The sequence below is a fragment of the Monodon monoceros genome, unplaced genomic scaffold, assembly GCF_005190385.1.
Source record: "Monodon monoceros isolate NGI ecotype Baffin Bay Population unplaced genomic scaffold, NGI_Narwhal_1 Super_Scaffold_11, whole genome shotgun sequence".
NCBI lineage: Eukaryota > Metazoa > Chordata > Mammalia > Artiodactyla > Monodontidae > Monodon > Monodon monoceros.
Genome location: NW_021703767.1, coordinates 9,093,036 through 9,116,175, shown reverse-complemented (window position 1 = coordinate 9,116,175; position 23,140 = coordinate 9,093,036). Strand labels below are relative to the sequence as shown.

Sequence of the window (23,140 nt, the reverse complement as noted above, 5' to 3'; positions counted from 1 at the left end):
GGCACGAACCCGTGTCCCCTGCATCGGCAGGCGGACTCTCAACCACTGCGCCACCAGAGAAGCCGCCAGGTGACATCTTGACTGTAACCTCATGAGCCTTGAGCCAGAACTACCCAGCTAAGCCACTCCCAAATTCCTGATCTACAGAAACTGTGGGAAAACAAATGTTTCTTGATTTAAACCACTAAGTTTGAGTAATCCGCTATGCAGCAGTAAGTTTTAATTTTAAATACACAGTTTTAATTTTAAAATTAAAATTGGTAATGGGAATCTATCTGTAAAATTCTATTTAGATATAAATTACTTAAGGTATTGAAGACTTCTACAGCTTCAGAAATTTGATCTTTCAAAAACTATATTTTAAGTCAGCAATTTCTTAGCACTTTAAAACAAAATTTTTAAATTAAGTTAAAAATGTAAAATAAGTTAAGTATAGATGAGCAAAATAGAATATTGAAAGGTTTTAATTAGTTAAAATTCTGAAAATTTGACCATATTTATATTTATTTATAGTTTTAAAAAACTGATTTCTAAAGCCATAAAGTCTATAATGCCTTTATTGTATCAATTTTACTGTGTTCAATTAATACCTTTAGAAATAAATATTTCTATGAACTAAAAGTTCAGTATAAAATCCCATCAAAAATCAGACTTGCTAAATGTGAAGTTCAAAAGCCAATGAGATACCACAACACAAATAAACCTGGAAACATAATGTTAAGTGAAAGAAGTTGGTCACAAAAGAGTATGTATCTTATGATTCCATTCATATGAAATGTTCCGAATAGGCACATCTACAGACAGAAATTAGGTTAGTGGTTGCCTAGGGCTCAGGGGGAATGGGTGTAACTACCAATGGGTATGGGGTATCTGGGGGCTCATGAAACTGTTCTAAAATTGTGATGATGGTTGCACAGTTCTGAGAACATATGAAAAACCAGTGTGCTTTAAATGGGTGCATTATTCAGTATGTGAATTATCTCTTAATAAAGCTCATTTTTTTTTTGAAGAGAAGGTTCAAAGAATAAGAGTTGCTAAATAGCAGAGGATAAATATATCTTTTGACAGCAGCACAAAGATTCTTTCCCAAGGAATATAATGTCTCTGGAAAATGATTGCTAAACAATCTTCTCTTCTATAGGCCACTGATAGCTGGATGTACCCACCAGCAGCTGAAACAGAGAGGAGCAGAAAGCAGTGAGACGGCTGTGAAAGGACATCAGTGTGGCTCTCTAGGCACTTTCAAGTCTGCTTTCAAAAGGAGTCCCCCAAGCTTGGCTCTACAGTATAGCAAGCCTCACCTTATAATAAAAGGGGTTGCACTATTAAATGCTGAGAGCAGGAACTCAATAAAGATTAGCTATTATTCTTTAAAAAGCCAGGAAGGGAGGGAAGGAAAAGACAGTTAACAATCCAATCAAGTTCTCTTGAGAGAAACCTAATGCCAGATAACAAAAAACAGTAAAGATATCATATATAATTTCTATGATGATAGAAAAAAGTATGACTATAAGAGCAAATTATAGCAAAAGAAAGCTACATGTTATACATGTAGGCAAGAATCCTTACTTACGATAAACAAGTCGGGAATAAGTCATTGATTATACTGACTGAAATGAAACAACAGAAAGTTTAAAGATTAGTAGTAGGTTGGATGATGTCCCCACAAAATTCATGTCCACCCACTACCTCAGAATGTGACTCTATATGGAAATAGGGTCTTTGCAGATGTAATTAGTTAAGATGAGGTCATACTGGGTGAGGGCAGGTCCCAAATCCAATGACTAGTGTCCTCAGGAGAAGGGGAGAGGACACACAGAGACACATAGGGAAGAAGGTCACGTGAGGATGCAGGCAGAGATGGGAGTGATGCTGCCATAGCCAAGGAACTCCACGGAGTGCTGCCAACAACCAGAAGCTGCAAGAGGCCACAAAGATTCTTTGCTAGAGCTTTGAGAGGGAGTATGGCCCTGAAAACACCTTGATACAGGTCTTCTGGCCTCCGGAACTGTGAGAAAATAAATCCCTGTTGTTTAAAGCCATGCAGTTTTGGGTACTTTGCTATATACGACAGGCACAGGAAACAGATAAACATGCCATGAAGTGTAGCCACCAGGCCAGCAGAGGGCACTGTCTACCACCAATTATTACATAAACAAACGGGCCCAGAATAATTGCTGAGGTTTACAGAGAAAGCCATACAAAAAGTGTTCAAATATAATTTAAACACTTGTACCTTTTCAATGATGATAAACAAGTTAAAATGTATCACTTTAAATAATTTACCACTATTATCATCTTACTGGATAACCTGTGACCTTTGCAACAACTTGGCTGGGAGCTGCTTTTCAAGAACATCCTTGTCAGGCGTCATTTCACACCCACAGGAGGTTATCTGTAGGATAAATTCCCCCAACAATTTCCCTCCAGGAAGAGATGTATATTTTAAATTTCAATAGATAGGGCCTAATTCCTTTCCAAGGAGGTAATACTACATTACATACTCACTAGAAATGCACAAAAATGGCTGGTTTTCCCCACCCTTGGCCATACTGTTCTAGAACGAGCAGTGACGTGGGTCCCAAGAACAGGGCTAAGGGCTCTTAGATCCACATTTCTCAGCGCTGGTGCTTCACCAGCCTGATGGTACTAAAGATCCCTGACCTCCCCAAAACCCTTCTCCAGCCTAGCATGGGCACAGTCGATTCAGGCACGGAGCCCAGCCTTTCAGACACCACACTGAACTGATTCATACCACATCTGCAGGGAGAATGTCTTGCTCCAAGTCAGCAATGTTTACAATAAACAGCACCCCTTTTTATGTCACTGTGAACATAGAGGCCAGAAAGCAATTCCAGGATTCCAAAGGGACAGACACTACGGTGGCCTCAAGAATAGCTCTCTCACCCATGCATATACACTTGACTAATGTTTGACAAGAATACTCACCAGAGAAAAGACATTCTCTTCAATACATGGTGCTAGGAAAATTCATTATTCACATGTTAAAAAAAATGAAACTAAACTCCTATCTTAACACCATTCACAAAAATTAACTCCAAATGAATTAAAGACTTAAATGTAAGACTAGAAAGCATAAAACTCCTAGAAGAAAATGTAGGGGAAAAGCTCCTTGACATGGTTCTTGACAATGATTTTGATGGATTTGAAACGTAGAGCACAAAGCAACAACAACAAAAAGTGGGACTTGTTTCAAACTTAAAAGCTTCTGTACTGCAAAATAAACCATCAACAAAACGAAAAGACAACCTACAAGGTGGAAAAAAAAAATTTGGAAACCGTTAGCTTATAGGGGTTAATATCCAAAAATACATAAAGAACTCATACAACTCAATAGCAAAAAACAAATAATCCAATTTTTAAATGGTCCAAGTACCTGAATGGTCATTTTTCCAAAAAAGATATACGAATGGCCAATGCGTACATGAAAATGTGCTCAACATCACTGATTATCAGGAAAATGCAAATGAAAGACATGAGATATCACCTCTCACCTGTTAGGATGTCTATTATCAAAAAGACAAGAGATAACAAATGCTGGAGAGGATGTGGAGAAGAGGGAACCCTTACAGACTATTGGTGGGGATGTAAATTGGTGCAGCCACTATGGAAAGAAGTACAGAGGTTCCTTTAAAAATTAAAAATAGTACTGTCATGTGATTCAGCAATTTTACTCCTGGGTATTCATCTAAAGGAAATGAAAACATTATCTCAAAGAGATGCGTGCACTCCCATGTTCATAGCAGCATTAATTACAATAGCAAAGACATGGAAACAACCTAAGTGTCCATTAATAGAAGAATGGATAAAGATGTGGTGTACATACAGTGGAAGATCATTCAGCCACAAAAAAAGAAGGAAATCCTGTTACTGTGTTTGTGACAACATGGATGAACTTGGGGGCATTAGGCTAAGTGACATAAATCAGAACAAGAAAGAAAAATACTTTTTCTTGTATTTCTTGTAGGATCTTGTACGTGGAATCTAAAAAAAAAAGAACAGATTGATGGTTGCCAGAGGGGAAGGGAGGAATGGTGAAGGGGATCAAAAAGGTTTAAAAAAAACACCAGAACCCATAACTTCTGAATACGGCCGTTTAGATGGTGGGAATTTGGATATGGCAAAAGAGCGTACTTCTGCTCAGATCCACCAACCAGGTCATGAGTCAGATGGTGTCAAGCAGCTTCTTCCCCTTAATTCATTTCTCCTCAACCCTCAGGAAGGTATCAAAGTTTTTTCTAAACCAGTATTTTCTTAAGATTTGTTCACAATTCAAATCCTTTGTGTGATGCCATACTGGGTACAAGTGAGGGGTGTTTTCACTCCATCCTGGAGGTAAGGGGAGAATCCTCCGTGTTAACTGTATTAGTTTCTGATTGCTGCTGTAACAAATTACCACAGATTTAATGGTTTAAGACAACACAAATTGATCAACTTACAATTCTGGAGGTTCGAAGCCCTAAAATCAAGACATCAACAGAGCTGTGTTCTTTCTGAAGCCTCCAGAGGATAACTCATTTCCTTGTTTTCTCCAGTTTCTGGAGGTTACCTGCATCCCTGGGTCCCTGGCCCCTCCCTCCATCTTCAAAGCCAGCAATGGGAGCATCTTCAAATCAGTCTCAGTCTCCTTCCCTCCCTCCCTCTCACTGCTTTTATCTTATATCTCCTTCTGCCTCTGACCTTCCTGCTTACCTCTAATAAGGAGATTTGGGATTACATTGTGCCCAGCAAGATAATCCAGGGATATCTTCCCGTCTCAAGATCCCCCATTTAATCACATTTGCAAAGTCCCTTTTGCCATACAGAGGGACATCCACAGTTCTGGGGATTAGGGCTGGACATCTAGGAGGGGGAAGGGGACTGTAACCTGTGCCATTTTCGAAACTTTTCTCCTCCTTTCTCTCAAAAACCCCTAGCTCTTTTTTGAACATTGTGTCACTTTTAACCAATTAACTCTCCTCTTATGTAACCCAATGTTCCCCAACCTTTGCTGCACATTGGAATCAGAGAGCTTTTAAATCTCCCAACGCTTGGGTAACACCCCAGCACAGTTAAATCACGATGTCTGGGGATGGAGCCAGGCATTAGCACATTTTTTTTTTGAAGATCCCCAGGGCATTCTAATGTGAAAAATTGGGGAATGACTGCTATGAGCAACAGACTTTCTCCAAGCCACCCTAAGTACCCCTTCATCGACCTGCTGCATAATTTGAGGGGCCCAGTGCAAAATGAAGATGCGGGACAAGTGTTTAAAAAAAAATCAAGAATTTCAGGACAGTAACAGCAAAGGGTGCAGACCCTGAGGCCAGCACGTTGGTCAGTGTTTTCTTCCCTCCTCATCTCTGAGGAGGTCAGTAGCTATGTGCAGGATCCATCCAGCGTCTTGGCTTCCCAGTTCCTTGACCTCCTTCACACCAACAAGATTTCCCTGTCCCCTTCATGTGGTTCATCTGTGCAACCTCTGAGATCTGGATCTCAAAGCATCCCACACTGACCCCCAGGACCAGGCTTGGCTCCAATCTCCAAGCTTCGCCTTCAGGGAAGCCCTGCCCTCGGAGACCTCTGTTCCATCAACCCTACTGTATTTCCCTTATTATGAATTTCCAACCCTCTCGTGTCCTTTCTTCTGTCCTTAGAGGCCATAGCCCTACACTACAATCCTTTCCTTGCAAACATCTTTCCCTGTGCTGTGTGAGCCTGGCAAAACACCAACCCTCCAACTTCCTCCACCAGTTGCACTAGGGACTGGACGATGCTGGGGGGAAACTGAAAGAGACCGATTGTGCTGTCTTGACATTTATGACCACAGGTCTCATATGGGCCCCCAACTCTGCTGGTCAATGATGCCTAATTCCCTAATAAATTCACTTTCCCGTTCTGCAAGATGGCTATGCCTTCCTCAAGTTTCCTAAAAGAATCCTTCTTGCTAATGACCTCAAATCACTCATCCTTCAAAGAGAAAACAGTACTCTCAAGGAGAACCACCCAACATCCTACAAGTAGAGCCACACACGCTGATGTTTAGATGATTACTATTGTATAAAAACGCGCTTTCATCTCTCTCTCTCCCAGCTTTAAAAACTCTTTTAAAAGAGTTCAAGTCATACAAAGTATGTTCTCGACTACAACAGAATTAAGAAATCAATAACAGCAAGATATCTGGATAATCCCCAAAGAGTTGGAAGCTAAAAAATATACTTCTAAATATCCTTGGTCAAAGAAGATGTCAAAAGGTAAATTAGAAGGTATTTTAAACTGATTGAAATTGAAAACACAACATATCAGTGTTTACGGGATGCCACTAACGTAGTACAGAAAGGGAAAGTAATAGCCCTTAATGTCTATATTAGAAAAGAAGATCTTAAATCAATGATCTCAGCTCCCATGGTTAAAAAAAACAAAAAAAAACCCACAACACAAACCAACTAGAAAACCCAAAGTGAGAAGAGAGGAAATAAAGATTAGAATGGAAATATAATATAACCAGAAAAAACAGAGAAACATATCAATGAAACCAAAAGCTTCTTCCTTAAGATAATAAATAAATAAATAGTTCTAACCAGAGAGATCAAGAAAAAGATATATGAAAGACACAAAATACCAATATCAGGAATGAGAGAAGTGGCATCACTCTTGATATTAAAAGGATTGATAAGGGCATATAATGAACGACTTCACGTCAGAGTCAACAACTTAGGTGATATACACAAATTTTTTGAAAAACATGAATTAAGCTCACTCAAGAAGAAACAAAAAACCCGAATAGCCTTATATCTTTAAAATAGAGTTCCAAATAATCTTTAGGAGAAAAAAGAAAATACTGGGTGAGCCCCAGCAGGTGCCCACCTTCCTGACCTCACCTGTTGGCTTGATGGAGAAAGTGGAGTCAAGGTGACAGATACAGGCAGCTCAGCCAACCTGTGCTTGGGTAGAGCTGAGTCATAATGAGATCGTAGCTCTCCATAAATCTAAAAGTCACTAATCAAACACACTCAGATCAAATGCACTCAGATTACACTAAAGAAGGTGGGTGGGAGAGTTCTAATTGCTTGTCCACACCGTGACACACCTTTGGAGATTCATTTTCAGTTGAACTTTGTGGCCACAAATTTCACTTAGAGAAAAAAAATGCATATATGTATCCTCCTTTGACAAACCTAAAATGCACACACTTAGCACCCGTAGGAGTTGTGTAAGATGAATAAAAACATTCTGGTAAGAGGCTTCACCCACAATGAGAGTTTCATAAACATTCTCTCCCACTTGGGGGCACACACAGCTAGGATCCCACACAGCTAGGTACCCTGCCCACACCTGTAAATCTGTTCTTGGGACCTTTTTTTCTCTCATTCCTCTCTTGAGTTTCTCTTAGGCAAGGAATGGGATCTATGTCCTGAGAAGCAGTTACCATGTCGAAATAATTTCACTGTAGTCAAGGAAAAAGCGAACATCCTCATTTTGCAGTGGATGACGGACGCACGCCCAAGAAAATTACTCAGCACTTGTTTTTCTCCTTTTGGGGTTCTCGTACAAGTTTCTTCAATCCAACTGCAAGGAATCTCTAGACCCTATCGACCCGTCACCGTCCGCTTTTGCTTTAGGGGAACAACGTCTCGACCCCGCAGACCACAGCTTGGCTCAAGAGGCGGGATCAAAAGAAGGCGCATCGCGGGGGACGGGGCGGACCCGGGAATGGGGCGTTACGAAACCTTCAGGAACAGACGGCCCCTCCTCGGAGGGGAGGGACCGAGGGCCGGAGCCTCGTTCTCTGCAAGTCACAGCGCTGGAGCCTAGAACACAGTTCTTCCTGGCTTCTCTGACTGTGGCCGGGCCTCCGCAGCGCGCGCCGCCCGTGGCCCACGGCCCGGTTCGCTCTTCACCCAACGGCCCCGCGCGCCCAGCACCCGGCCATGCCGTCCTACACCCGCGTGGCGCTGGTCACCGGGGCCAACAAGGGCATCGGCTTCGCCATCGCGCGCGACCTGTGCCGGCAGTTCCCGGGGGACGTGGTGCTCACGGCGCGGGACGTGGAGCGGGGCCGGGCGGCCGTGCAGCAGCTACAGGCCGAGGGCCTGAGTCCGCGCTTCCACCAGCTGGACATCGACGACCTGCAGAGCATCCGCGTCCTGCGCGCCTTCCTGCGCAGGGAGTACGGGGGGCTCAACGTGCTGGTCAACAACGCGGGCATCGCCTTCAAGAGTAGGTGTGGGGGGCGGGAGGTCCCCGGGCGCTCCGAGGGTGCCAGACAGTGAGCCGCATACGCCCCCTACCCGCCCACTTAAGTTATGGAAGGCAGAGCCCGCCCCTCGGGATGCACTCAGCTCTGGCCTCCCACGGCTGGTTCTCGCTTCCCACGGAGTCGCGGGAGCGGTTCGTTTAGCTCAAGACCCGCCCGGGCGCCGGGCACAGTGCGCCCCGCCCGCCTGCCGGCCTCTGCGGGCCCGAGCACGCAAGGGCTCAGCCCAGGACCCTCCCAGAACAGACAGCTGCTGAGGTTTGCAAGAGAATCGGTCTCCTGCGAGGGGACCACGCCCTGCTAAGCTCATCAGCTTTCTAATGCAAGAAACATTTTCTCTGCGAACGGTCTCCAACTCACTTTGGGCTTTCTCTTTCCTTGAAAGGGCGCATTCATAGATACGGGGAGGCATCTGCTCGGGACAGGAAGTGGATCTCGGGAGCACGATTAGTGCGCACGTGCACGCGCTAGTGGACTTGAGAGAGCTTTAATGGAGCTTTTTAATGGGGAGGTTTGATAGGCTCTGGCAAAAAGGAAGCGAGCGTGGTTCCCACCCCCAGGGAAGCTATGTTTGTTATCAAACATATATAAGTGTGGTCTGAAGTAGCACCTTCCTTTGGGGCCGGGGCGCGGGGCGCGGGAGGGGGGAGATCAAGGAGATTACTTATTCTTATTATTCGAGTAAGAAAGTTAGCCATCTGCCATGTGCCGCGGGTAGAAATAAACAGGGCAGCCTCACTTACAACCTAGTGGGGAAGAGAAATCTAAGAGGCAGAGCGGAGGAAAACGAAGTATTGTGAAGCGTTAAGTCTTCATCCCCTTGGCCTTGGGCCCTCGGCAGCGCCCTGCACCTGCAACTCGGTCTGCGGGCTTTCTGGGAGCGCGGGCGGGGGCGGGGGGTGACTGACAGCCCCCGGAGCCGACGGCTGGGGAATTGGTGGATAAATACCCGACTTCCTGGAGGACACACGGAGGAACACTGACTTCAGCTGGAAGCTCTTGCCCCTCAGAGTGTGGGCTGTCGGCCAGCAGCGCCTGCCCCGCTGGACACTCGCTGGAATCGCAGAATCCCCAGCCCCGCCACCGCACGTGCTGCGTGATAATCTGCATTTTAACAGAATCCCCAGGTGCCTCCTATGCCCATCCAAGACTGCGAACTTTGATCACTGCTGCTCGGAGTGTGGCTCGCAGACCAGTAGCCGTGGCGTCACCTGGGTACTGGTTAGAAATGCAAATTTTGGAGCCTCACCCCGGACCTTCAGGATCCCAAACTCTGGAGGCGGGGCCCAGAATGCTGTGTTCTAACAGGTCCCGCAGGTGCTTCCCACACACGCTCCAAGTTTGAGAACCACGGATCTCGTGGTTTAAAAATTGTTTTAAAGGTAGTTTGTTTGGGGGAACTTCCCTGGTGGCGCAGTGGTTAAGAATCCACCTGCCAATGCAGGGGACGCGGGTTCGAGCCCTGGTGCGGGAAGATCCACGTGCCATGGAGCAACTAAGCCCGTGCGCCACAACTACCGAGCCTGTGCTCTAGAGCCCCCCCGTCCCCGTCCCGCCGAGCCCGTGCTCCGCAACAAGAGAAGCCACCGCAATGAGTAGCCCGCGCACCGAACGGAAGAGTAGCCCCTGCTCTCTCCAACTAGAGAAAGCCCTCCCGCAGCAACGAAGACCCAACACAGCCAAAAATCAATAAATTTATTGTTTTTAAAGTTAGCTGGTTTTGTCTTTCATTAGAGGTAAGATCCACTTTGTCTTATGAATTTTAGGAGGAAATGCATCACTTTGTTTCCTTCTCTTTTTTGAAAGTTGATGATCCGACACCGTTTGACATTCAAGCTGAGATGACACTGAAGACAAACTTTTTTGCCACGAGAAATGTCTGCAGCGAATTACTACCGATAGTGAAACCTCATGGTAAGTCCAGCTTTGTGGACTGTCAGGCTGCCTCCCCTCGGCAAGGCGTGACCCACCCCCCGGGGGGTGTGGCCGGGGGGCTGTCCCCCAGGAATCACCCAGGGGTGCTATTTCTCTGTAGGGGGGAAAATAGAAAACTGCATGATTTTCTCATAGTATCTGGCCCCTCATCCGAACATTTCAGCTTTATTGAAAGATATGTATACCCCACTCCAAGTTTGTGGAAGAATTAATTCCCTTTTCCCCCAGAACTTGTATGTTTGTATGCAGGCAGGCATGAGTGAACTTAGGTGTGTAGAGATGCATGTATGTTTAGATACCTGATTCATTTGAAGTTTATCCTTGTGTAGGAAGGAGATGGATCTAAATGTACCATTTTTCATATGGCTACCCAGTTGTTCCCTCAACATTTATGAAAAGTTCATCTTCTCCCCCACCTCCAAAAAGAAAGATGTGTATGATACATGGTGATGCTCTTGGGTCCCAAGTCATGAAGTGAATCCTAGAAGGATAAGGTGTTTCAAGTCCCCAAAGGCCTCTTGCCTTTGAGCAACTTCAGTGAGTCTTTCTCAGTTCCCCAAGGTGGCCGGGCCTCACCCAGTTCACCTGGGGCTTGGGGAAAGTGTCTGTTCTCTCATTACTATGAATTTTCCTCTATTCCTTTCTTCTTGCACCAACCTTTGCCAAGCTGGTTCAGAGCATCCAAAAGAAACTTTTCTTTATTAGGAAATATCTTTCCCACATTTTCAAGTATTCAGTGAATAACTTTTATTACTTTTCCCACAAACATTTATTGAGCGCCTACCATAATCCAGGCATTACTCTGGTGCTGGGAATACAGTGGTGAGTATTGTGGGCATGGACAGTCCGGTCCATGGAGCACAGAGTCCAGTGGGGAAGACCACTGCTGACAAACAAGCCTAGCTGTGTAAATTACAACTGTGCTGGGAGGTGGGGAGAGAAGCCTTGCTTCCCTGAGGATTTTCTTTCCCAAGAAATCAACTGTGATTCTTAGGAAGAAGAACTCTGTGATTCTTACTAGAAACATGCTTTTCTTAATTTAACATTTTGAAGAAAGATGATCTCCAGTGCAAAAATATTTAAATTTAAAAAGATGCATGGTGAGAGTCCCACCTGTCTGCCCCTCCCCATTCTCCACAGGTGATTCTTGTTACTGGTTTCTTAGTGGGATGGGATCATAGAAAGCTCACAGGTAGAGCTTCAGGTACTGGCTCATAGAAGCCTTGGGTCCAGGGGCATGGAGTTGGTGAGTGTCCAGGGTCAAGGGGATAGAATTTTTAAATGCAAATCTAAGCAAAAATAAATGTGTGTGTGTGTGTGTGTATATATATATATATATATTTGCTTCCCTTTTTACAAAAAAAAGAAAGGACATTAAGTATAACGTTTGCCACCTTGCTTTCTTCACTTACTATATCTGGGGCTCTTATTCTTTTTTTACAGCTGCATAGTATTCCATTGTAGCTGTGTGTTTTACCAAGTATCATGAAATCTTCCTATGGATTTTAGAATCATAGAATTTGAAAGATGCAAAGTATTGAAAAAAACTTACATTTTTAAAGTACATTTATGGTATCTGTCTACACCTTCACTTTATAGAGAAGGAAACTGAGCCCCAGAGAAGTGAATACAGCCAGGTAGTAGTAGAGCTGGAAACAGTATCCCAGTTTCCTAACTTCACCCCTCAATCAAACCAGGATAATTAGTTCTAGTTAGGGAAGGATTATAGCACCAAATGATTGTGAACCAACCATTTTGAAAGGTGAAAGAAGTCTTTGGGGAGGGTGGGGCTCAGGGACCAACCCAGTGCTGGTGAATCACTGTCTTTAACCAGTTTTCTGTTAACAGTAATTCCCAAAGCGGGAATCTTTGGTTTGCAACACATTGAGAATAGTGGTGACTTTTCAATAAACGTCACTCTAGAGGGCAAAACGCTGAGCACCGCTGCCCCTTGGTTTGTTGGGAGTCACTTTCTCCACATTCAAAGCTGACTTAAAAGCCACTCTTTATTTAGCTTTATAATATCACTTTAAAGAAAGTTAACCCGCTTGCTTATTGGTTCAAGATTGAGTGAATAGGTTAAGCCACTAGGGGGAGCTACTTGCCCACTCTTGCTGGAACGCAGTAGGGGTTGTTTCCGGACCGTGGAGCCACCTGGACCTCAGCCAAGAGTGGTGGTGATAGTGTGGGCTGAGCCCTTTTCAGGGCTGATTGGGCCCATTTAGCTGTTGCAACTGTCACCCCTTGGCCTCTCCCCCAGGGGTGTGCCTTGAGATCAAAGAGGACGCCTCTTCCTCTTAGGAAGATTATTATTTCCATCGAAGGCATAGAGTAGCTCCTGTAATTTGTTTTTTCTTTACTTTCCTCCTTTCCTGTTTGAATTTAATTCCTTGTAGCAGCCAAGCGTTTGAGTACAAAGCTGCTTAGCAAGTAATGAAGAGCATAACTTCAGCAAAGCAGAATTCCTGGCCAAAATATTGAAGTGAATCTAATCATAAAAAAAAAAAAAAAAACATGCCAATCCAAACTGGGGGAAATACTATAAAATAAAGGCTTAGAGTCTTTAAAAAGATCACTGTCAACTGCTCTAGTCTAAATAGACTAAAGAGATAGGACAACTAAATGCAATCCATTTATCCCTCCAGGGTCCATGCAATCCATTGGACCCAGGATGAAAACAAACAAAAAACCTATAAAGGAAGATTATTGAGACAATTAGGGACGTTTGAATATGGACTACAGTTTAGATAATCGTGTTGTACGATGATTAATACGATCACATTTGCGGTTCTGGAAGAGAATGCCCTTCCGTATACTACAGTGTTTTAAGGCGAAGGTTTATGGTATCTGCCTACAATTAAGAGAAAGATAGAAAGCAAATGTGGCAAAATGTTGACAGTTGGTGAACTCAGCTGAAGGGTATATATATGGGTGTTTATTAAACCATTCTTGCAACTTCTCTGTAGGTTGCAAAGTTTTTCAAAGTTAAAAGTTGGGAAAAAGGGCACCCCTGGTGGTGCAGTGGTTGGGAGTCCACCTGCCGGTGCAGGGGACACGGGTTCGTGCCCCGGTCCGGGAAGATCCCACATGCCGCGGAGCGGCTGGGCCCGTGAGCCATGGCCGCTGAGCCTGCGCGTCCGGAGCCTGTGCTCCGCAACGGGAGAGGCCACAACAGTGAGAGGCCCGCGTACCGCCCAAAAAAAAAAAAAAAAAGTTGGGAAAGAACTATGTTATTACCAGAGAGAGACAGAGAGAAGGAAGGAAGGAAATAATATACTGAAGAGTCTTGGGTCCCTGCGGGCTATGTGAGATGCTTATGTACAAGGGCAGAGTGAGGGCATCTCCGTATCGGGCTGGGCCCACAAGAATCTCCCAGCATGTACACACCCCACCAACAAATGTGTACCTGTGGTGAATGCCACTCAGAAAATGAAATAGAATCCAATTATCCTGTTGGATGCAAAGAATATGGATTCAGTATAATATGTGAGAAAATAACCCCCCAAATTTGGTGCTTTTTGATGTTGGACAGAATGTGTAAATTCACACGTTCACTGGTTTGGGGATTTCTATCAATGCTTCAAATTATTTTCTAGTTTTTGGCCTTCATATTTTATTTTATGGACAGATCTGTCTCATTAGTAGCTGTGAATCATTGCTAATATGAATATTAACTCACTAATTATATTTAATTATTTGTTAACTATGGGCTAAAAAAAGGAATGAAAATCAAAACTGGGATGGAGAATCAACCCATTCCACATGTGAAAGTATCCATCATTAAGGATAGACAAGGGTCATTGGCAAGGGATTGCTTAAACCTGATTTTGGCACTCAGGGGTACAGAGGTGGCCCCAGGACCCTAGGAAATAATCTAAGGGTGAGGGCGCTGTCCCCCGGAAAGCAAGTTCACAAGTACCTGGAAATGTGTGTGTGTGTAGGAGGGTGTGTTTTATAAAACTACCTGGTGATTCTACTACAGACCTACCTTCTGCTCACCTAATGAATCACTGCTTTTTTAGCCCCTGTTATTGACAGAAATGTGTTCTTCCTTTTGGGAGAACAAGGGACAAAAAGTTAAAACCCACTGGTGCATTCTTGAGGCATTTTTGAATACCTTTGGAGGTTTTTTTTTTAATGCCTTCTAGAATCTTTATTTTTTTTAAAGGGCTTAAAATGCTTGGCTATTTATTTATTTATTAGAATCTTTTTTTTTTTTTGCAGTACGCGGGCCTCTCACTGTTGTGGCCTCTCCCGTTGCGGAGCACAGGCTCCGGACGCGCAGGCTCAGCGGCCATGGCTCACAGGCCCAGCCGCTCCGTGGCATGTGGGATCCTCCCGGACCAGGGCACGAACCCGTGTCCCCTGCATCGGCAGGCGGACTCTCAACGAATGCACCACCAGGGAAGCCCTAGAATCATTTTTTAAATCAGCAATTACACCTGCCCCATGACTCAATCATGTTTGTCAGTAGTCAACCAACGATTGTTTATTTGTGATATGCTTCTATATTTTTCTTATTCTGTTTCAGGCAGAGTGGTGAATGTCAGTAGTTTACAGGGTTCCAAAGCCCTTGAAAATTGCAGCGAAGATCTGCAGGAGAAGTTCCGATGTAAGACACTCACAGAGGAAGACCTGGTGGAGCTCATGAAAAAGTTCGTGGAGGACACGAAAAATGAGGTGTATGAGAGGGAGGGCTGGCCCAACTCTGCTTATGGGGTGTCCAAACTGGGGGTCACGGTCTTATCGAGAATCCTGGCCCAGCGTCTGGATGAGAAAAGACAAGCGGACAGGATTCTGCTGAACGCATGCTGCCCCGGGTGGGTGAAGACGGACATGGTGGGAGCTCACGGCTCCAGGACCGTGGAGGAGGGGGCTGAGACTCCCGTCTACTTGGCCCTCCTGCCTCCAGATGCCACCGGGCCTCACGGGCAGCTAGTCCGGGACAAAGTCGTCCAAACGTGGTGAATGTCTGCTTTGGCACTTGAGGCTTAATAAATGTTTGGGGAATGAATGAATTCTGGTGTTGTAGTCCGATTCTGTTCCTGTCCTTGCGGGGCGTCGATGAGAAAGTGTCTAGTTCTGGGACTTTCCTGGTGGCGCAGTGGTTAAGAATCTGCCTGCCAATGCAGGGGACACGGGTTCGAGCCCTGGTCCGGGAAGATCCCACATGCCGTGGAGCAACTAAGCCCCTGTGCCACAACTACTGAAGCCTGCACACCTAGAGCCCGTGCTCTGCAACAAGACAAGCCACCGCAATGAGAAGCCCGTGCACCGCAACGAAGTGTAGCCCCTGCTCACCACAACTAGAAAAAGCACGCACACAGCAACAAAGACCCAACACAGCCCAAAATAAATAAACTTATTTTTTTTAAAAAAAGGAAAGTGTCTAGTTCTGCAATGGAGCTGAGCAATTTTGCTCTGCCCAAGCTCTAGCCTGAGAGGGAGATGCACATAGTCCGGTGGTTCTCAAATATTAGAGGGCAGCCAAATCACTTGGAGGGTGTGTGAAAACATTGCCTGGAATTGGGGCCCAAGAGTGGGCATTTCTATCAAGTTCCCAGGTGCTGCTGGTATTGGGATGGCACTTAGAGAACCACTAACCTCCTGAGAGGTCCCAGGGCTGCAGAGCGGGTCCCAGCCACGTTCCAGGTGTCCCTTGCTGTTTCCAGGTTGTCGACTCTATAAGGATGGTGATTTATCCTGTTTCCTTAGTTCTGCAACCCTGCTTTATATCTCATTCTGTTTTCCTACATTTGAGTACATTGAAATTGGTTCTTACACTTATGAAGTTGTGTGGCTCGAGGGACTCAGGAGGAATGTCCTTCTTTTGTTGGGTTATGGTTTCTTCCGTAATAGGTTTTCCGTTTGGGTTTTGCATCCTGTGTTCTTCCCAGAACGTTTGCAAGGTTGCCCCGCCACTCTTCATCTAGTTCATGCCTGGGCAACTTTGTCCAGACCATCTCTTTGCTCTGACACATGCAGATATTTTCTCCTTAGCCTATTCTGCTCCCCTGTAAGATACAGCCCAGGGTGGTTCTTCAGATGCCCCTCCCTGGGCCCCTTTTGCGGTCTCTCTGACAACAGGCAACCCCACTGCTTTCAAATGAGATTGGTTTTGCAAGCAGCCTCCTGCGTTCTGGTTATACCCTGCAGAAAAAAGACCTGGCGACCAAAGGTTCTTACAAAAGACAAGAAATATACTTGCAAAGAAAGTTTGCTAGGGAGTCAAGACTTCAGAAGGAATGGGTAGCCAAACAACAAAAATGCAACAGGGGGCTTCCCTGGTGGCGCAGTGGTTGAGAATCCGCGTGCCGATGCAGGGGACACTGGTTCGTGCCCCGGTCCAGGATGATCCCACATGCCACAGAGCAGCTGGGCCCGTGAGCCATGGCCGCTGAGCCTACGTGTCCGGAGCCTGTGCTCCGCAACGGGAGAGGCCACAACAGTGAGAGGCCCGCGTACCGCAAAAAAAAAAAAAAAGATAAAGAAAAGCAGCTACAGCGTGGCCCAAAGAGAGATGGCCCCTCTTCTCACAGTGGCATCCATTCCCCAGCTTCAGACCATCCCTGAGATCCTAGGTTCTAAGAGATGCTCTAAGAAACCCTTGTATCCTTTAAAGAAGTTTCCCTTTTCCTTAAGCTGGTCTGAAGTGACTTACTGTTGCTTGCAACCAAAAGAAATGTAACGAACAGAAGTGCATGAAAACGTTTCATAGTATGCTATAAAGGCAAAAATATCATGAAGTGAGAACCCATGGCGTGCTAGTCCATATGTCACGCTTAATACTTTCCTGACATTGTTTTATTTTTTTTTTTTGCCATACGCGGGCCTCTCACTGTTGTGGCCTCTCCCGTTGCGGAGCACAGGCTCCGGACGCGCAGGCTCAGCGGCCATGGCTCACAGGCCCAGCCGCTCCACGGCACGTGGGATCTTCCCGGACCGGGGCACGAACCCGTGCCCCCTGCATCGGCAGGCGGACTCTCAACCACTGCGCCACCAGGGAAGCCCCTGACATTGTTTTACATAATTCTCACAACAGTCATTTGAGGTAGGGATTAATGTCATTTTTTCAAGTGAGGAAATAAAGGCTTGGAGAGGCTGATTAACTTATTCAAGATCACACAGCTAAGAGCCAAGAGTCAGAATTGTATCCAGGACTGTCTGACAGAAAACTTCCTTGGTGCCTAGCACTTGGTACATCCAGCTTCACTATGACGAGTCTAAAGACCACAGGCAACTCCCTTGGTGTAAAAATTATGGAAGATGATACATTGAATCTAAGGGATTTGTAAGCCATATGGTTATTAGATCCCCAAACCAGCCTCTGTGTGAACTTTTCCATAAACTAGATACATGAAATACGGTCTTAAAGTGGCATATTTTATTATTTATTTATTTGGCCGTGCCACACGGCATGTGGGATCTTAGTTCCCCAACCAGGGATCGAACCTGCCCCCTCTGCAGTGGAAGTGTGGAGTCCTAACTACTGGGCAGCCAGGGGATTCCCTAAAGTGGCATATTTTAAACGGATTATCTCATACGTGTTTTTAGGCACCAAATGGTGCCAGATATCCCATCCACATCAGCTTCCCTGTGATATACTTTTCTAGGTTGACACCCGTGTGGGAAACCCACACACGGCATCAGCTTTAGACCTGGTCTGTAGACTTTGCCCTCACCTACTGAACTGTAACAGGATTGTGACAGCCCAAGAGCCCAAACAGTGATACACTGAAGATCAAAGCAGGTGATAATGACGATCCTGACAAAGGTTTACTCGTTACTGCAAGTCAACCACAAAGTGGGAACAGCATCAGCTTCAGAACTATGCAAGATTTCTACAAAGATGGGTGGAGATGAGATGGGCTTGGAGGGTCACCAGTATCTGCACACGGAAACTCAGAATGAGTTTCCCTGGGCCAATCTTCCTGATAGGTGGGCCAGCCTGACCCATTTCCTCTGATTTACAGTGCTTTCTTCACTCTCAAAAGGGGTAAAATTCTGATTTAAATTAAATCTGAAGTGCCCTAATTAGTTTGAGTATTATTATGCAAGGAACCTATGCTATTTACATGTCTTAAACAGATGAACACAGCTCAGTACATCAAGGGTGACAAGACAGCTTGACCCAAGTAAACAGATCCTTGTAAGAATAAACTTTTAAATCTTAGTGCTGTACATTTACATATAATCCTGATTATAAATGGAGTTCTTTTAAGGGTTTACACTACGCTTATTTGTCAAAGTTAATTTATATTAACCTCCCACACACCTGGCATTCTTCAGAGCTAGGTGACCTAACTATAAGGGAAGTGTTTTATTTTATATAAATGCACTAGGACAAAGTTGTACATGGTGGTTTTGGCACAAACTGATTCTCTCTCCTTAATGGTGGGTATAAGCAGTTCTTTTATCTCTGTTAGTTCAATGCCATGTGCAGTGTGGCTAGGATTTGAGAAACCTAAAAAAAAAAGAAACACCTGTTTGTCAACTTTGTTTTTGTAAAAATGGAGCTTATCGCATCTTCATTAGGAAATCAATTTTCATGAAATTAATTCTTTGTCTTGCAAATGCTCAATCCTTTAGTTTTCTTCTGTTTTTACTTTAAGACCATTCCTAGAATTGACCATTAGAGGATTTACATCTGGGACACTTGGTATATGCCAATTGGGTGGAGATGGAATCAGAATCAGAAGCCTGGCTGGTGAGAGGTCCAGCATCCCAAACTATTAAAACATTCTTGATGTTTGGGGGGAGGTGATAGATCCCCTCAGGAATCTGATACAAACTCTATACTCTTTCTCCAGAAACATACATAAACACAAAATATTCTACACAATTTCAACGTGTTCATGGACTCCCCACTCCCCCCCCCCCCCAAACTCTTTCATGGATGATGGCCTAGCATTTATGAGCCCCAAACTAGGTCTGAAAATTCCCAGGGGACAATGAGGGGTTAAATTGTTAGAGGCTTCCATAGAAATCACAACCTCAATCAACAGGTGGCACTGCTTTGGTTGGCTGCGAGCCGGAGCTGGTGCAATCAGGATGCTCAGGTGAAATTTGCCCGAGTCCCGTCATCAGGTGCTTCTTGCTCTGCACCTGTCACGCCAGGTTGGGTGCGTCTGGACTGTCCAGGTCCGAAGGCTCCTGAGGATGACAGGAAGGGGCTAGAGTTTATCTGGAAGCATGAATGCTCTTTAGACTTGATGTGAGGTCTCCTTTCTTAGCCAGAGCCCACATTAAGAAGCTCATTCCAGGAATTATCCACCTCACCTTCTCAGATGCCAAGGGTCGGAAAAGTGCGGCCTGTGGGGCCGGCGCACCTTACCAGGGTCCCCAAACCTCCAGCGGCCCGAGCGTGTACAGAAGGGTTCATTTCGCTTCCTCCCCGAGAGTTTGGGTGTAGTCCCGATGGCCAAGTGCCATGGTGCCCACCTTTCTCGGGTCCATCGGTTCTTCTTGTCTGTAACTCCAAACCTCTCCTTGGGCCGGCTGATTCACTGACCGACGTCCCCTTCCATTTGGGTGTGTCGGGGGAAGGCCCAGATGAGAGGCGGAGCCAAACCTCCCCCCAACCTGTGCGATGTCTCCCCAGAAGCAGACCCGCGGCGAGGGCAGGAGCTAGTTGTTCTCGCTGAGAGCGACGCCCGCCGCCGGGAAGCTGCGGGAGACTTGGGGTGGGAGCCCTGCGCTCTGGAGTCCGCGTTCAGGACCCGCCCCCGCGCGCTGAGGACCCGCCCCCGGGACCCACCCCGCCAGCCGAGGTACCGCCTCCTGGTCCCGCCTCCCAAGCCGAGGGCCCGTCTTCCGGGCCCTGCCCCGAGCGTCGAGGACACTCCCCGGCCTCTGCCCCACTCACCGAGCGCTCTACCTTAGCCACGCCCCCCACGCGCCGAGGGCCCGCCTCTCCGCCCTGCCTCGCCCCGTCCGCAGAGAAGCCCCTCCTTTGGCCACGCCCCTATATACCAAGGGCCCGCCTCCCGGCCCAGCCCTTCTAGGCTCCTCCCCACGCACCGAGGGCCCGCCCTTGTCCCCGCCCCCAAGCGTCTAAGATCCGCCCCCCCCGGCCCGCCCAGTGTCCTGGAGCCGCGGCCGCTGCGGCTTGGGAGCTGCGCTTCCTCCGCCGTTCCGGCTGCCGGCCGCGCCGCAGCTGCCGATCGTTTAACCCTTGGCGTCCAGCTGGGCTCCTCCGCGCCTCCCGTGGGCGCGCCCGCCGAGAAAGGTCGCCGCCGCCGGTAAGTTAGGCGGGCGCCTTCGGCCGCCAGGCGAAGCCGAGGGAGCCGGGGCGTCTCCTCTTGCGGGTCCGTGAGCGGCAGGTGCTTCCTCTCCGGGTGCACAGGGTTCGGGCGGCGCCTTGGAGGCGGGCCTGGTGTGCAGGTGGCTCCCCCGAGCGCGGCCGGGGCCCACCGGCGCTCACTGCTGCAGTGCGGGGGCGGCCCTAGCGAGGCCGCTAGTGGGCGTGGGCTCCGGCCCCGGCCCCGCAAGGGACAGCCCGGGAGGCTAAGCGGGGTCCCCTCCCAGTTCCCCCGGCTCCCCGCAGCGAAGGAAGAGCGGCCGGGCCCGGCGTGGCCTCTCGTCCGGCAGGTAGAGGTCAGGTGGGTCACGGCCCGGCCGCCCCTCACCGCGGCCGGCGGATGCCGAAGCCGCGCCTTTGTTTGCTCGAGGTCCTGGTCGGGGAGCAGGGCTAGGGATCGAGACCTTTATAAGATGAAGGCTTTCCTGTTAAGGGAAGACCCCCCAAGTCTTCCCGACTGTCCGCAGGAGAAGGGATCCCAGCCGTAGTGCGCGCTCAGCCGCCTGGCCCCTCCGTCTTGCAGGATTGCCAGCTGCTGCCTTCCTGGATGGTCTTTTACCAACTCAGTGCCGCTGCTTATGGGGTCTGTTACCCTCAGGTGTTTCCCTAACCTGGGACAGCTGCCCTACACTTGGGAGAATCTTTGCAGCATATTTTGGTAAGGCAGTGGAAGTCCTCCTCTCCCCCCAAGGCTTTCTCCCATTATGTGTCTTACATTTTTGCCACCTCATTTTAATTACCACTCTGAAAGACCCGATTCAAAATCATGTGCCTACTTGATTAAACCACTTACAGAGGAGCGTTTCTGTGCTGTGACTGAGGATCATTATCGACTGATGGCGCATGGGAGGGTGACTCTGACACTTTTCACTCACCTATGTTTTCATTTAACTCAGAAACGGTCCTTCGTGTAAACCTCTTTAATACTAACTTCTTTTGGATCTAGACAGTTGATTTTTCACTCAAACTTGTTTTCCTAAGAAATTAAGAAGGGTTAAGGTGAGAGATCCCCAGCTGACATTTTCCATTTTCTGGCGGATTCATCTGGTCTGATACGCCTGTTTATACGACTACTCCTTTGGGTGTAATTGTGAGGAGGCTGTAGGACTCTGTCAGTCTTACTGAGCTATTGAGTCTCTCACAGAAAAGGTATCCAGAGTAGATTGCAAAAACATTGTCAAAAGAGGTCTATAAGGGCTGCACTATTAATTTTACCTGTAGCTTAATGCAGTCGAGGCTCTGTGGCACCTGGCTGGCCTGAGCTGGAATCCTATTTCTGCCAGTTGCTTGCTATGTGACCCCAGCCATTTTCTGGAGGGCCTGATTCCCAGTATCCTCATCTGGAGGCTGATAATACCCATCTCTTAGGACTCTTGTGTGTTGCATGAGAGAAATACATGCAGAAATGATGGATTTGCCAAGCCCCCCCCCAGAAGACTCGCTTACTAGCATAGTATCAAGTGCCCCATATTTTGAAATAAAAGAGCTTGCATATTTCCAAACTTCTCACCAGTGCTGTTAGTTACACTGAATAGTACTTTCTTCTTACAGCCAACCATAACATTGAACCGCTCCAGTTACCTGCTCTTACCTGGCTGACGCCTTCCTAACCGTAAGCAGTGGTACCCCTCTGCCACCTCCCCTCCTAAACACATGTTATTGCTGACAAGGCTCTCTTCCTGCTAACAAGCGCCCACACCTGTGGACTTTGAGGACGTCTCTGCTGGTAGCTGGGCTTCCTCTGCCCTTCTTGCCAGCATCACTCTGTTACATCAGCCCACCCTCCATCACTGTGCCGCATTAAACTGAAATTACATGTTTAGGTATTTCCTCTTTTATTAGGCTCTGAACTGTGAGAGTAGAACCCTGCCTTGTTCATGTTTCTTTCTCCAGTGCGTGGACACCTAATACAGTGAACAGACTGCATGGAGTACTGCAGTGGTTCAGAGACACGGGATTTCAGACCTGTACATTTCCTGGAATTAAAAAAAAAAAAACTTATGGACCGTTGGGATGTACTAATGTCTTATCTCTTTACTTGGCAAAACAAACTACACCTCTCATTACCATCCTTGATAATTTCAAAAAGTATGAAGGCTATTATTTCAGCAAAAGGGGCAGGCCTTTCCAAGAATGAGCAGGCGATCTTGCTGTGTGCCTATGCATAGCACAGTATATTTTTGCAGAGAGGCCCAGCATGTGCAAAGGCTCTGTGGTAGAATGAGTTGTCTTAGGACAAGCAGAGTGCCTTGAGGAGAGTCAGGTGGAGCCTTGTAGGCCACAGAGTGGGGTGGGGGGAGTGTGGACTTACTGTAAGCTTAATGGGAAGAGTTTAAACATGGTGGGGAAGTGCTTTATGTTTTAAGAGGACTTGGAGTGCTGTGTGAAAGTACACTGGAGAGGGGCAAGAGTGAAGGAGAACCCTTAGGGAGCTTCTACATCAGGCTTGCAGGAGAAAGGTGGCTTGCACAGTGGAGAGTCCACGGGTATTTTGGAAGACGAGCCAATGGGACTTGGGTTGAGTGTGACAGGTGAAGAGAAGGAAGAGTCCAGGACGATGTTGAAGTTCCCATAGATGGTGGGGCCACTTTCTGAGGAAAAGAAGACTGGAGAAGGAGCAGGTTGAGCAGATAGAATCAAGAGTAGCG

The 23,140-nt window shown here is 46.8% G+C and overlaps 2 protein-coding genes across 10 annotated transcripts in view; both read left to right on the top strand.

The window, feature by feature from the left end:
* The first annotated feature begins 7,778 nt into the window (after positions 1-7,778).
* Positions 7,779-15,211, top strand: CBR3 (carbonyl reductase 3). Its single transcript, XM_029214710.1, has 3 exons — positions 7,779-8,220; positions 10,064-10,171; positions 14,724-15,211. The coding sequence occupies exons 1-3, from the start codon at positions 7,932-7,934 to the stop codon at positions 15,158-15,160; spliced, it is 834 nt and encodes a 277-aa protein (XP_029070543.1). The 5' UTR covers positions 7,779-7,931; the 3' UTR covers positions 15,161-15,211.
* A 5,072-nt stretch (positions 15,212-20,283) lies between these two features.
* Positions 20,284-23,140, top strand: part of DOP1B (DOP1 leucine zipper like protein B) — a 108,905-nt gene continuing 106,048 nt past the window's right edge. For all 9 annotated transcript variants that reach the window (XR_003792320.1, XR_003792321.1, XR_003792322.1 and 6 more), the window contains exon 1: positions 20,284-20,433. The gene's annotated coding sequence lies outside the window, so the exon portion shown is untranslated. The remainder of the gene's footprint in view (positions 20,434-23,140) is intronic.